Below are 15,374 nucleotides of genomic sequence, written 5' to 3'. Positions count from 1 at the left end.
GGGAGGTAGGCCAAGCCCATGTCTTGTTCGAATGATATTGCTAAAAGCTAAATAATTAGCCAACTTTTGATATTAGAACAGCTCCTCTCTAACTGCTATAGTTTTGAAATTTAGCTGATTTCAGAAGTTCCTCTTCATGCAAGGTCTCGTGCAGAAACTGATAATATATGGGTGGTCTCCATAGTTGTCGGAGGAGACCAGGGTCTGTAGTTGGAGATGTTGCAAAAGGAATGATATCAAACTTCCAGAACTCCAAACTCATGGCTGATGCTGCAATATCTTTTTTGGTAAATAAATATTTTTATTAACCAACTGGAAGTATTACATCAAAAAAAAATCTGCGTACTGTAAACACAGTTTTAGCAGATTAGAACTCTCTATCTCCTATAACTTTTCTCCCTAGCTAAAACTCTAAACAGGATAGAAATTTAGGGATTGCAATTGTGTCATGATCTTAGGTTGCGAATTTCCTCTACAGAATATCTCCTGGATGATGATTCAAACAATAGCTTCAGTACTTCCGCATTTGCCTTGAAAGATCCTCTGATTTCTCTCTTTCCAAATTTGATATACACTCCCAGCCACTGTCATTCTGAACACATGTGCACTGGTAGTTTTACCTTTACAATTGGATGCCATCCATTTCAACTCGTCTTGCCAACTTAGAGCAAACCTTCTTATGCCTTGCCATATAAGAGTATTCTCCCATATAGTTGCAGAGTAGGGGCACTTAAAAAATAAATGAGAGGTGATCCCAATCTTTGATGAACACAAGGAATAGTCTTGGTTGATGCGTATTCCCCATGCTGTCAATCTATCCTTAGTGTATAGCCTCTCCCAAGCTGCTAATCTCAATACAAAAATCCATTTAGGTACACCAAAATTGTTACAAATGACTCTTCTCCAAGGTGCCTTCTCAAATACGCCCTGAAGTGCATCATACCTTGCTTCATCCAGATACTTCTTGGCTTTGAAGACTTTTTGAATCATCCATGAAGCAATATTTAAAAGCAAGTCATGTAATGTATCTATGATTGCCATGCCTTTCAAGTAGGTCTTCAAAATGTGCGCGAGTGGATTCTCGACATGAGCATTTTTGCATAATGACATTATCTTCGTAAGATTTATGTACTTTAATGTGTCAGATTAAATGGGTTAATTACAGGAGGATTATTGAGGTGTGGAAAGCTTGAGGATCGGAAGATATTTGGCAAACCTCAATTTAAATATAAACCAGTCTCAACCAAGTTCCCTGTTTTTGAGCAGTAACTAGAATGAATAACTTGAATACTTTGAACTGAAGAAATTAGGAATTAAGAAGGTTTCTGGCTTTATGCTCTTGTTAGCATTAGGGGGTATCCAAAAAAAGAGGTTTATTGACAACGGACGCCTTTTTGGCTTTCATTTTTTATCTCTTTTCGTTGGCCAAAATGAGCTTCGGCTTTCATGTTTGATCAGGTCTGATTGACCAATAATTTTTTCCATAAGGAAAGTTTTAAAAAAAGGAAAAAAGAGAAGACGTAAATCTAAATAGTTTTATTCTCATGCGTAATTGTTAAAACAAATTTATATTCTCATGCATAATGCATATAGAACTCATTGAAGTTGAATCAACAATGGGCGATGCAGCACTGCTGCAAATAGTTATTCGCTGAGGAAACTCAAATGTTTGTTCAAACTAATTATAGGAGTTTGGATATTGCTAATTTCAGCTAGCTTACACCAACTTCTTGGTCTGAAGGTTACCTTTTCCTTGCATTTGTTTTCTACTGTTCTTCTCTTATGTTTTGTTCATCTCTTTCCGAATTTTCGTATTCTACAGCACATCCCTGATGAATTTATGATGGAGTATGGGGACAATCTGCGAGATGTTGTGTCGCTTGAGGTCCCAAATGGTGCAATATGGAAAGTAAAATTGCATAACTGTAGTGGCATGGCATGGTTAAAGGAGGGTTGGAACAAATTCAAGGAGTACTATTCAATTGGTTGTGGTTACTTTTTACTCTTCCGATATACTGGAAATTCTCGTTTCTCTGTCTTTATATTTGATTTAAGTGCTTCCGAGATTGATTATCCTCCTGGCCCAAATGAAGAGGAGATTTCTCCTGGCCTAAATGAAGATTTGACACCAGAGAATTTGTGTGTTGTGGCTGAGCCAGAGGAAAACCCCTTAACATGTCAAGAAAATAGTTGTGCGGAGACGTTACTGATGATATCCCAGCCATCAAGGCCAAATGTATAGATATCTTGAAGGCCAGTTTTCCTCTTACTTTTTTTTTTTTCAAGGATTTAAGTTATACGAAGGGGAGCCTTGGCGTAACCGGTAAAGTTGCTGCCATGCGGCCAGGAGGTCACGTGTTCAAGCCGTGGAAACAGGCTCTTGTAGAAATGCAGGGTAAGGCTGCGTACAATAGACCCTTGTGGTCCGGCCCTTCCTCGGACCCCGCGCATAGCGGGAGCTTAGTGTACCGGGATGCCCTTTAGGATTTAACTATATACACTAGTACTGAAAACATCATTTATGTTATCGGTGAAGTTTAATCTATGATAGCAGGTTAGTTGCCACTTTTAATCGGACTACTAATTAGTAATGCTTATCATAGAAATTTGCTTGCATTTATCTTATATAAGTATTTCAATGTGCAAAACTTTTATATCATGTTAGTACGTGAAACTTAAACTCTTAGGGGTCGTTTGGTATGAGGTATAAGAAGGTATAAGGGTGGTATAAAAATTTAATACCACCTTAATACTCTGTTTGGTTAGCAAACCAGGTATAAGTTATCCCGGTGTTAATTTTAACACCGGGATAACTTATACCTTATAGAAGGTGGGATAATTAGCACCGGTATAACTTATACCTTCTTCTTAGAAATTATGCAATTGTCATTCTTAATACAACATACCGAACAATGAATAAACAACAATCCCAGCATAACTAATCCCAGCATAACTTATCCAAATATAACTTATATCGGCATAACTTATATCGGTATAAATCATATTCCAACCAAACGACCCCTTATATTTTTAGAGATACTTTATATGTTTTTTGTGAAAACATTATTTACGTTATCGGTGAAGTTTAATATATTAGGTCAGTTACTACTTTTACCCGACTACTAATTAGTAATACTCATCATAGAGATTTGCTTGCGATTATCTTGTAAGTATTTTGATTGTGTAGAACTTTTTATATCGTTAGTGCGTGAAACTTAAACTCTTGTTTTAATAGAGATACGTTATGTTTTTTTGCCAAGAAAGTTGTATAGGTATCTTTATGGTGCTTACTAGAGTTCCATGTTCTTTTACATTGAGTTATTTGGGAGTGACTTGTTAATTCTTTCAATCATATTAGTCGTGGGCAACATAAATTTATTCAAAAACATATTTGTTGTTTAGAAAAATATCAGCATTTGTTACATTTTCTCATTTACACCATTATTGCTCCAGTTAGTTGTGTGTGATTAAGTGAACATTTAAGAAATAGATAAATGGTAATTTAGACAAACACTCTTGAAATCAAAGTTATTAAATATCTTTACTAAGTGTGCATTTTTTTTTAAAAGATCAGATATATGAACAGTAGGTAATATAATTTATACTTTTAGTACTGCAGTTCCATTTCAAAATTTTTAATTATCGAACTGTTCCTAGTGAGATAGGAGTATAATACAATGTATAAAGCAAACACTTAAAATCTGATTTATTATGAAATGACAAAAACATCAACTTCAAAAGTCAAACTTCATACAAACTTAGTCGTTGATGGAAATCAAAAACTAGATTTTAATAAATAAAATGACAAAAAATAACTAATCCCTACACATCCTTTTCAAGCCCTCTTTGGTCCAATACTACTGCAAACACCTGTATTTAATTTTCAATTTAAAAAAAGAAAAAGAAAAACAGAACAATGGAAACATGTCATATTCCACCCCCTCGCTCGTTCCCCACTCACATTTACATCACTAATTTTAATTGGAAAAGAAACAAAAAAAAAAAAAAGTTTAGAATAATAAATGTTGAATTCTCTTGGCTTTTTCGCTTGTTCACTTATTCTTTTTTGAATCCCGTTCGTGAAAATCTTTCCTCCATCACTCGGTCTGACTACTTCAAATTCATGCCTCTGCGGTTCATTAGTTGGAAAGTGCTCTCTATCACGAGTTTTGTATTTTCATTGCTCGAACCCGAGATCTTTGACTAAGGTTGAAACAATGTTTTAAAAGGCGGGGGCGTGAGGCGAGACGTTTTACCTCTGATGAGGCGAGGCGTAAGCCCTGAGACATGGGGCGTAAGTCCCATGGATCTTTAAATATTACTAATTTCAAGAATTTTAAGATGAAAAATAATTATAAAAATTACATTAAAATCACAAAATTATACCAAATAATCTATTTAAAATATTTATAAATCATAATTCAACTATGAATAATACAAAAAGTATGCATTATATCATAATATGCAAATTAGCTGCAACGTCGTTACAACTCAAACATCAAAAGTAATGTATTCGATGCGAAATCTTATATGTATCTCTTAAGGAGTAATGAATCTGGAAAGAATTTCGATATTATAATTTGATTTTTTTTTAAAAATAATCCTTTTATTTAATATGTTTTCTATTTCGAAGAGAATTTATATAAAATTTAATTCACAATTTAAATATGATTTTCTAGCATCATTTATTTTTAAGTTTCAACAAGTTAATAAAGTGACACATAATTCACCATACTATATCATGATAACTAATTATTTGTAAATAGTTACTAGCTAACATTGGGCTATTAAGTTAATAAGTATTGTATCTCGTAAACGTGAAAAAAATTATTTAGGAAAATAATTATAAAAAAAATTATGGACTAATATAATAAAGACATAACAAAAGTTAATAAATAAATACTTTTAAATGAAAGATATATTTAAAATCTACTATCGTAGGAGTCTTAGTGGATAACATGCAATAATTTTTATTTTAATTATGACATAAAATACTCTCAACTTAATGATTTATGATTAAGAGAAAAATAATTTTGAATAGTCAACGATTTATTAAGAAAATTTGAGGATTTACAAGGTTAGTTACACACAATTATATAAAGTTCTATAAGGCGAGCCCAGTACGCTGGGCATTGGGCGTGTCCGGGGCGTAAGCCTTAACGGCCGAGGCGTAAGTCTCACGGAACTAAGCCCACACTTAAGCCAGCGCGTTTTACCAGTGTTCCACCCCAGAACGAGTCCTAATTCTGCCTTTTAAAACAGAGAGTTGAAAAGATTCAAAAATTGTTGATGATCTTAATGAATGTCTTAATCATTAATCAATAGTTTACTACTTTAATTTAGAGCTTCATAATGTTGATTAAATATCACGTGAGACGTGGGCATCTTGAAATCCACAATATTTTATTCGTTATTCTTCCGTACACGTGTCAATGATCTGTCGATTGCCAGGTCATCAATGCATGAGCGAAAATGACATAAGGGATTGAGTACCTTTTAACCAATAATATGTGCCGACGTGGCTATTTTTAATTTGGGGTAATACTATTAGCCTGCGACGCGTGTGTAGATTGTGTATGGTCCACCACTATTTACCAAATGTTGGTGGGTCCGGCACATGTAGAATCTTCTTTGGCCGACACTACATTGAGACAAAAGTCGAAAGTGATATTTTTTTATTTGCAATTAAGTGCCTATGGTTTAGAGTATCTATGGAATTGGTCCTTCTTGTCAAGATTTAAGTTACATGAGATTGACAAAATAAATTTTTTGTACTATCGGTCCAATATCACTTTATTTTTAAAGTTATTATATAAGGATTTATTTTAGAAGTTACCCGCTATTGTAGACTATTTTAATATAATGTTCTAAAAATTACTTAGGGTGGATGTAGAGGATAAGTTATGAGTGCATCCAAACCGTGTGACTTCGGCCAAGACTATATATATATATATATATATATATATATATATATATATGCTAAGAAGTTTGCTAAATAAGTACGAATAATTAACGTTTGAACCTTATAAATCAGATGAATCATGGTAGAATTTCAAATACGAAAGCATAAATTTAAAATCTTAAATACGTAAAATCCCATGCTAAAGGTACTTAAATTTCCGAGCACAGGTTTTTTTATTTAAAAAAAGTTAAGTGGATTTAAGTAAAATTTTCTTGAACATATCAATAAGCTAGATCTGTATTGTGAGTTGTTTCATGTGATAAGTACATTCAGGCATTGCCTATAGTGTCTAGAGGCTGATCTATGATTTGAATTTTGTGAGTTCCTACAACGACCTGAAGTTCATACTACAATAATATTTTGGGTCCATAAGCAGATTTCTTAATATATATTCAAGGTGTGAACAAAAGTTATTGGGTTCACGTGGACCAGTACGCAATACTGTGGATCTGCCCCTGCTAGTGTCTACCTAGAACTTAAACTAATAAGAATAAACCTAAGATCATGCTATTGTCACACCCCAAGAATGGAGGCAGGGGAAAATTAAGATATTTGCATATAATCCGAGGAAAAAACTTCAATTACCATGAAATGAGGGAGTCAACTAGAAATTTCAAGCCAAAGAAAGATCCAAAAAATTCATCATAATTAGCCTAACACCACTTTTTTCTATCTCTAGCTGTATATTTCTTACTTTACTTTATTTAGATGTATATGTAAATTATGGAACCATCACTTCAATCCATAGTACAAATTTCTCATTCCTCAATCACTACTCACTTCAAACCATAGTACAAATTTCTCATTCCTCATACTCCAACATGCATGTGTGGATCATATCACTTTTGACCATTCTTTAATTAATTTTAGCCCCAAAAAAATTCAAGATTATGTTGCTCTTTATTTCTTTTTCACCCTTCTATTCTCCTTTTGTCCTTCCTCCTCCTCCACCATCATCTTCTTCTTATTCTTGATCCTACAAGAAATTAACAAGAATCTTGACATGTTGAATGACCAAAGAGCTCTAGTCATAGCAAACACGAGCAACAATAACACCACCAACAACAATAATAACATAGAAACTGATCACGACGATCAATATGATGATCAAAATCAAGATCGAAATCATCGAGACGATCATATTAGAGACATCCATGCTCTAACACCAACAAGGCCACCACCATCGACGAATATTAATCGTGGTCATAGAAGGGAAACTTGGGAAACAAGTAGCCACAGATCATCATCTTTGTCCTCAGAAGGAGGAGCTCCAAGTGAGAACTTTACAACCATGAGTAGAGAGTTCAATGCTTTGGTTCTAGCTGGATCTTCAATTCCTACTACAAATAACAACAATGGTACAAGTCATGAAGCTGAAGGTACAAGTCATAACAACTTGGGAAGGATTTTTGAAGAGGAAAATATGGAGGAAAATAATCCTTTAGCTATTGTAGCAGATAATAATAATATTCATTTGGATCCAAGTCCTTCACCTAGAGCACATGGTACTACTAGTGGGACTAGTGAGAGTTCAAATATGAGTGTAAGCCAATTACAAGGAGAAGTGACAGTACATAGGGTGAAAAAAGAGGAAGTTGAATCAAAGATTAATGCATGGCAAACTGCTAAAATTGCTAAAATTAATAATAGGTTTAAGAGAGAAGATGCTGTTATTAATGGTTGGGAAAATGAAGAGGTCCAAAAGGCAACTTCTTGGATGAAGAAAGTTGAGGTATGTACTCCCGATTTTCTGTCTATATTATCTGTCTTTTAAGATTTTCTCGTGCTTTTTAAGAGTATTTATCTAATATTTTGAGTCATTTCTCACCTTTAATCATCAGAAGGTTTTGAATTCGAATTTTGAAAATAAAAAACGCATATTAAAAAGTGATTCCTACTTTAATAGATCATATACGACAGAATCTCAATTAGTCGGGCTAATAGGTTTGAAATACGTACTGAATGGTTAAATTTTAAGTTGTATGCACTTGTATAAACCTTAAATTAATTAAATTAAATCCGTTTGTAATTCTTGACGTGAAACAATAACATATCCCGGTACTCAAAGAGCATGACATAGCTCCATATGATAAATAATATTAAGGTATGCGTAATGTTTTTTTATATTATCGGTATAATTTAAGCTGTTATAGCAAATTACTTATCGTTTACAGCTATAAATAGAGTGATCTACAATTACATATTAAGTAACTTAATTGTGTACTATATATTTATTATACCGTCAGTCCATAAAACTTAAACTCATAAACTTTTAGACTCTACGGACAGGTAAACAGAAGTACATAATTGAATAATTTATGATCCAGCTTTGTTGAACAGCCTATCCGACAGTACTATTACGACAGTATAATTCATTTCTTTGAGTTGTTGAATAGGAATTATGTCCATATGATTTTATATAGATACTCTTTTTTACTTTTGTCTGTTCCGAATAATTGACACTTTATTTTATATATTTTATATTTAGGTACTTTTTAGCGTTAAACTTCTCAAATGTCATGCTCTTATTGTTGTAGACAGTGGCGGATCCAGAATTTTAAAGTTGTGGGTGCTCGCCGATTAAAATTCTAAAAGAAGAGAAAAAAAGAGTTTAGTTGTTGGTGCTCACTCAATTTTTATCTAAATATTTTTATAGTTGCCTATGCAAATTTACTAAATATGGTCAAAGTTAATGGGTGCTTTAGCAGCCACAAATGCTAAGTAGATCCGCCACCGGTTGTAGAAATGTCATGACATATTTAATACCGCAAGTCCTAAGAGTATCCCTCTTTCCTTTTCAATATGTTTCGAAAAAAATGACGCATTTATATATTTGGTGACCCTTTAACTTATTTTTTTTAATTATTTTATCTTTATTGGTATATATACTTTTATAGTCCATAAAACCGTCATTTGTTTAAGATCACAAGTTTGCGGATATTTTTGATAAGTTGAAAGTCCTTTCTTTCTTAAACTTTATGCTCAATCAAACACCGTCGTATATGTTTGTCAGGCTCTCCAAAAATGCTCCCGTACTTGTGTTGGTTCCTCAAAAAATATAGTATTACTTTTGGAGGATCTGACAGACACAAAATAACATCTTTAAAGAGTTCGAACAACATAGATCATCATATAAAATGAAACGGAGGAATAATATTCTTTTACTTTTGTAACATGTTTTTCCAGAGGAAGCTAGAGGAGAAAAGAGCAAAAGCACTAGAAAAAATGGAAAATGATGTAGCAAATGCAAGAAGAAAAGCAGAGGAAAGAAGGGCATCAGCTGAAGCTAAGAGAGGAACAAAAGTAGCTAGAGTTCTTGAATTAGCCAACTTGATGAGAGCTGTTGGCAGAGCTCCGGCCAAACGCTCCTTCTTTTAAAGAGTGTGTTCTGAAATGTATATCGAATTTTCTTTTTATACATAAACGGTTAAACCCTAAATACTAGGTTCCCGCCGATCCCGCAAACTCATGGTTGGATCCGCCACTAAGTGTATTGGAGCACTCTACGAGTTTGGCGAGTGAGTGACTGGTAGTATTGAAACACTTTGTACAGTTTTTTGGATGTTACATAAATATATGAGGTTTTGTACTTTGGCTTTGAGACATCTACATCTACTATTATTACTCTAATTTCTGCTCCCCTAAACAAGTGTATTCAATCTTTGACGTTATAAATAACAATAATAATTACATTTCAGTCCCAAATAAGTTGAGGTCTGTTGGATGAATTCTCATTAATCATATTTTTCTTTTGTGCGAGGATTAATCATTCTATCAGCCTACCACAATCTTTTTTCTTTATTCAAACATGGGGGTATTGACGATCGATATGAGCAAATTCACACAGGTGGAGTTATAATTTGAGATGTAACAAAACTAAAAGTTCCATTATATCTAATGACCTAATAAGTTGTCATAATTAGGAACAAACAGACAAAGAGATTGTGTACAATAACACATGAAATTTTAATTAATCCCACTAATGTTACTTCTGTTAATTAATCTCACTAATGCTTTTCTATTATTTCTGTGGTGTTACTGATGTTGTCTCCTTTTGTCTTTTTGTCCTCTTGAGCCGAGGGTCTTTCGGAAACAGCTTCTCTACTCCTTCGGGATAGGGGTAAGGTCTGCGTACACACTACCCTCCTCAGACCCCACTAGTGAGATCTCACTGGGTCGTCGTCGTTGTTGTTGTAATGCTTTCCTTAATTTGTTAATACATAGTGAGTCATCAGTATTCACAATAAACAGAAAAGGAAGGGTGTAAAGTAACATAAAAGGGGAATTTGGAAATATTAAATCAAATCCCACTAATGCTTTACTTAATCTGTTAATACATAATGAGAGTTTTTTTTTTTTTTGGTTAAAGGGAAACATTTTATTAAAAGTACTAAGGGGTTACAGTAGAGATACTGGTTATATGATCACTATCATGGATAGTGAGTAGACTAAGGTTACCAAGACTTACCAATTTATTACAAACAAATACTGATTACTATTCTAGTAGTGGTTAGACCTCCTTTATCTGCTTGAACAAACAAGAAAAGGAAGTGTGTAAGATAACACAAAGGGGATTTTGGGGATTTTAATTAATCCCACTAATGCTTTACTTAATTTGTTAATGACAAGATAATAAAAGAAAAATGATGATACAGAGGAAACACTAGTCCACGACAAGAATACAGACAATTACTGGCGTACGTAACATTTTTCATAATCGGTGTTACAATTTGAAAAAACAGACAAATGAATAAATTATTGTAATTATAAGTTGTGTCATTTTCTATATTTATCTCTTATATACATACACACATATATATATATATATATATATATATATATATATATATATATATATATATATTAAAAAAAATTCAACGAAGCGGCATCTCGTAACACTGCGTAAGATAAGGGGTATATGCCCCTGTAGACAATGTTAGTATTTTAGCATTTTATAATTAAAATAAAATATGCCATAACTTCCATAACAGAAAATGGCCATATCTCTTTTGTAACTCTTCTACCATGTTCTACCATTAATTACTCACTAATTATCTCATGTTCTCCATAATTTCATAACTTATTATCCCACTTTCTTCCAGTTTAATTCAAGGAACACCTATAAATAGGAGTAGTCTTTCTTCCATAATGTGGTGTGAGAAAAATAATTGTAGAGTGTTTCAATAAAGTGAGGTTAAAGCTGTGAAATAAAAAAGAAGAGAGTTTTTACTTTTGTTGAACGAAGGTGTTCATCTTGGTGGAGCTTTGGACTCAACAACTTGTTTAGAGTTTGTTCGAGTCATACGACGTGATCGGGCTGTTGTATCCTGGGGGAGACAAGTCAAGAGGATTACTGCTGGACCAGTGAAGACTTTGCTGCAGTGAGCTTGAATCTCCTTAAAGAGAGTGAGATATCCGCGTTCAGCGTGAAGATATTTTCTTCATTTTATTTTTCAACTGTAATTGTATTTTCTCCAACAAACAATACTACGAACAATTTATAATACGTGTTAAACTGTGTTAAAGCATAATATCTTCAGCCATACGTTGCATTTTTTGTCGATTATATTCCAAAAAATGTCATATCCAATAGCACCAGAACTTTAATTTCTTGGCCTTCTCTTCTAATGACTTTGCTCATTTTGTAGTCTATATTTGCAATTTCATCAATTGAAGTCCTTGGCCCCAATTGAAGTGAAATAAATGGGCCACATACAAATGATGGTACGACCCAATTACTAGCCCTGTCGGTCCATTCGGAAATTCTAAGAATCTTTACACAAATAGCCAGTCATATTCATTAATTATCTTTTTAGTCTGTATATATGGATTATATATTGATTTTATACAGTTATACACATATTATTTATGAATTATTCATATATTATATATCCATTAAGTGGTTCGGTAGATAAGCTATTTAGGTTAATTCTTCAAATCGTAAATTGTATAGTTTGCAACTTTTGGACCTTTTAGATCATAATTAAAAAATTCTTTTCGAGTAAACTCAAAATCTTATTAGAAACGAGAAATTGAGAATTAAAGTTTTATAAGTTGTTACAAATATTAGATGACAATCTAATGGCTTGTTTGTAAGGTTGAGCAATATACAAGCAAATATTAAACCTGAATTTAACGTTATCCGGCAGGGTAATTTCTTAAAGGTTATATTTATATAATTCTTAAAAATAGAGACAAAATCTAAATGGCGATCTATAAAGGGATACTTGCATATGGCTTCAAGAGATAAAGAAAGAAATTATGTTTTTTTTTTTTTTTTTTTTGAGTAGTTTAGAATAAGGATATATTCAAGTGGAATTTCAAGATTTATGTCAAGCTAGGCCAAGCTATTTTAGATAATCCCTAATCCTTATGCGGCAAAAATTTACTGTCACAAGATATTTACATTAAACCAATAAATATAGGGATTTTTACATTCTTATGCCATATAGTAAACTATATTACCCTAAATGTTAATGTTTAGTAAATTACCCTACCTACACAAGTTTTGTTTACAAAATATATACATTCCACCTTAAAAGGCTCCCAATCCATTATTAGTGCCTTCAATTAAGGGATTTAGTTACACCCTTTTCCTTTTTTTTCCTCCTCTTCTCTTTCCTTATGTTTCCACTCATATGTCACAATTCGGTGGATCTTTAAAATACCTATGAATTTTTCTGGGTCAACTGACTTGGTCTATGTGTTCTTGTTTGACTTTATCTCAGCAGAGACTATTCAACTGTGCATGTGCTATTGACTTATTAATGGAAGTCTCAATTGTCTATTGTCTACTGTGACGACCCAAAGGGTCATCACCTGTTTTTAATTAATTCTGTGCTTCCGAGGCCTTGAAAACCTCATTTAGAATCGCCTCCATTAGCGTGTGCAGTTCGAGCGCGTAGCTGGAAAGCTTAAATATGAAATTCTGTGAAAAATGCTAAGTTTTGATATTAAAATGAATAAATTTGACTTCGGTCAACATTTTGGGTAAACGGACCCGGACCCGTGATTTGACGGTCCCGGAGGGTCCGTAGGAAAATATGGGACGTGGGCGTGTGCCTGGAATCAAATTCCGAAGTCCCAAGCCCGAGAAATGAATTTTTAAGAAAAATTATTTTCTGGAAATGTTTAAGAAAATTTGAAATGAAACTTGATTAGAAAGCGATGGTATCGGGCCCGTATTTTTGTTCCGGCGCCCGCTACAGGTCTTATATATAGTTTAAGTCCTTTCTGTGAAGTTTGGTTAAAATCGGACGTCGTTTGACGTGATTCGGACTTAAAGTTCTAAATTTGAAACTTAATGAAGTTTGAAGAAAAACTCCTGATTTTGAGGTTTGATTCATTGTATTTGACGTTATTTTGGCGATTTGATCGCACAGATAAGTTCGTATGATGTTGTTGAGTTAGTACATGTGTTTGGTTAGGAGCCCCGAGGCTCGGGTGTGTTTCGGATGTGTTTCGGAATGGTTTTGACTTAGAAAAAAATTGCATAAAGTAGCAGTTCTGGTGTCTGATATTTAGTCCTATGCGATCGCATAGGCAGCCTCGTGATCGCATAGTGTAAGCTTCCAGGTGCCCAGTTTTGTTCTATGCGATCGTATGGATTCATCCGCGATCGCGTAGCCTAGCCACAATTCATTCCATGCGATCGCATCTTTCTTCCGCGATTGCAGTTCATTAAACCAAACCTGAAAAGGCGAAGTCCTTTTTTCTATGCGATCACAATGCTTGGTTCGCGATCGCAGAGACCAACCTTCCCTTCCCCTATGCGATTGCATGACCTTCTTCGCGATCGCATAGAGCATTTTCGCCTAGTTAAATTTTTAAACTTCAGAAAATAGTAGCTACAGGATTCATTAGAAATTTCACAAAGCCACTTTTTCTCCAAGCTCTTAGGCGACCATTGAAGCGATTCTTCACCAAAACCTCTTGGGTTAGTAATTCTTAGCTTATTTTCTTCTAATTCCTTCAATATCTATTGAAATCCTAGGCCTAAAACATGTGATTTAAGGTAGAAAATTGGGTATTTGGGTAGAGTTAGGGCTTTTTGATTTTGCTTGATTTAGACCTCATTTTGGGGTCAAATTTGAAAATAAATTATATATTCGGGCTCGTGGGTGAACGGGTGATTTGATTTTGGTCCGAACCTCGTATTTTGACCAAGCGGGCCCGGGGTCGATTTTTGAGTTTTTGGGAAATATGATGGAAAAGCTATAATTAGGCATTGGGTTCGTGTTGTTTAGCATTTATTGATGTATTGAAGTCATTATTGTATAGATACAATTGATTTGGAGCCGAATTCGAGAGGAAAGGTGGTTATTGAGGATTGAATTGGCCGTGGAAGTTTGAGGTAAGTGTTTGGTCTAACCTTAGCTTGAGGGATTAGGAGTTGAGTTCTATTTGCTATGTGGTAATTGTCGAGTACGGCGTATAGGCATGGTGACGAGTATCTATACGTTGGTGTCTAGCATGACCGTGAATCTTTAAATTATGAATATCTTGATTTCGTTGTATTTCTCTTGCCTCGGTGATGATTCCTATTTGTTGCGAAAAGCTTGTGAAAGGAAATTGTGACCTATGAACATCGAGGAGCGTTGGCTCAAGTTATATTACAATTGTGAACGTATATGAAATGGTTGAACCCTTTGGAGCATTGGCTCAAGTGGTAAAGTGAGATATGAAATAAAAGTGAAAGGAAGAGAAAAAGTATTTAAATTTCTCCCTTGCCGGGATATTGTTGCTTATTGATTATTTTCCCTTACCGGGACGTTGAGATTATTGATGTTGCACCCTTGCCAGGATTTAATTATTTAATTGTGTTCCCTTGCCGGGATTTCTGTTATTATTTTGTTTATTCCCTTGCCCCTTGTTTGTGATTGTTGTTTGGGTGAGGAAGAGTGTTAAAGCACGAAGGGTGATGCCGTGCATTGTTTGCTTATTGTGAGGAAAGAGAGTAAAGCATGAAGGGTGATGTCGTGCCGCACGATGTACCATTCCGTGCCGATTCTATTGATTATATGTGAGGAAAGAGAGTAAAAGCACGAAGGATGATGCCGTGCACATTTTATTATATCATTGTTTGGTGAGGATAAGAGTAAAAGCACGAAGGGTGATGCCGTGCACTTGTTGCTTTCTGATTCTCTATTAATGTCTGAGTTGTGTTGTTTCCTTCGTTTCTGGACGACTTTTACTTGAAATTATTATTTCCACCATAGCATGCTCCCCCTCCCATATTGATTACTTGTCTATGTATCTCGATTCTGCTGTATATATATATATATATATATATAGTTATGTGTAGTCGTCTAGCCTCGTCACTACTTCGGACCGGGTTAAGCTAGGCACTTACCAGCACAGTGGGTCGGTTGTGCTGATGCTACACTCTGTGCTTCTTTGCACAGATCCAGGT

The 15,374-nt window shown here is 34.2% G+C and overlaps 2 protein-coding genes across 4 annotated transcripts in view; both read left to right on the top strand.

Annotated features, from left to right (window-relative positions):
• Nucleotides 1–2,341, top strand: part of LOC109227114 (B3 domain-containing protein At1g49475-like) — a 5,497-nt gene extending 3,156 nt beyond the window's left edge. The window contains exons 3-4 of one of the 3 annotated variants that reach the window (XM_019392139.1): nucleotides 155–287; nucleotides 1,823–2,341. In XM_019392139.1, the coding sequence (XP_019247684.1) occupies nucleotides 168–287; nucleotides 1,823–2,242 (540 nt within the window). In that variant the 5' untranslated portion in view covers nucleotides 155–167 and the 3' untranslated portion in view covers nucleotides 2,243–2,341. Of the gene's footprint in view, nucleotides 1–143; nucleotides 288–1,822 lie in introns of all 3 variants that reach the window. The other 2 variants (XM_019392138.1, XM_019392137.1) reach the window with 2 other exon arrangements.
• On the top strand, nucleotides 6,618–9,565 carry LOC109227113 (remorin-like). Its single transcript, XM_019392136.1, has 2 exons — nucleotides 6,618–7,694; nucleotides 9,149–9,565. The coding sequence occupies exons 1-2, from the start codon at nucleotides 6,966–6,968 to the stop codon at nucleotides 9,338–9,340; spliced, it is 921 nt and encodes a 306-aa protein (XP_019247681.1). The 5' UTR covers nucleotides 6,618–6,965; the 3' UTR covers nucleotides 9,341–9,565.

The sequence above is a fragment of the Nicotiana attenuata genome, chromosome 6 (assembly GCF_001879085.1).
Source record: "Nicotiana attenuata strain UT chromosome 6, NIATTr2, whole genome shotgun sequence".
In the NCBI taxonomy this organism is placed as follows: Eukaryota; Viridiplantae; Streptophyta; class Magnoliopsida; order Solanales; family Solanaceae; genus Nicotiana; species Nicotiana attenuata.
Note: the sequence above shows the minus strand (reverse complement) of the source record. Positions and strands in the feature narration are given on the sequence as shown.

Excerpts from the sequence above, each read along its gene's own strand:
- LOC109227113 (XM_019392136.1), top strand. The coding sequence starts at position 6,966 with ATGTTGAATGACCAAAGAGCTCTAGTCATAGCAAACACGAGCAACAAT. Across the intron at positions 7,695-9,148 it reads CTTGGATGAAGAAAGTTGAG|AGGAAGCTAGAGGAGAAAAG; the intron begins GTATGTACTCCC and ends ATGTTTTTCCAG.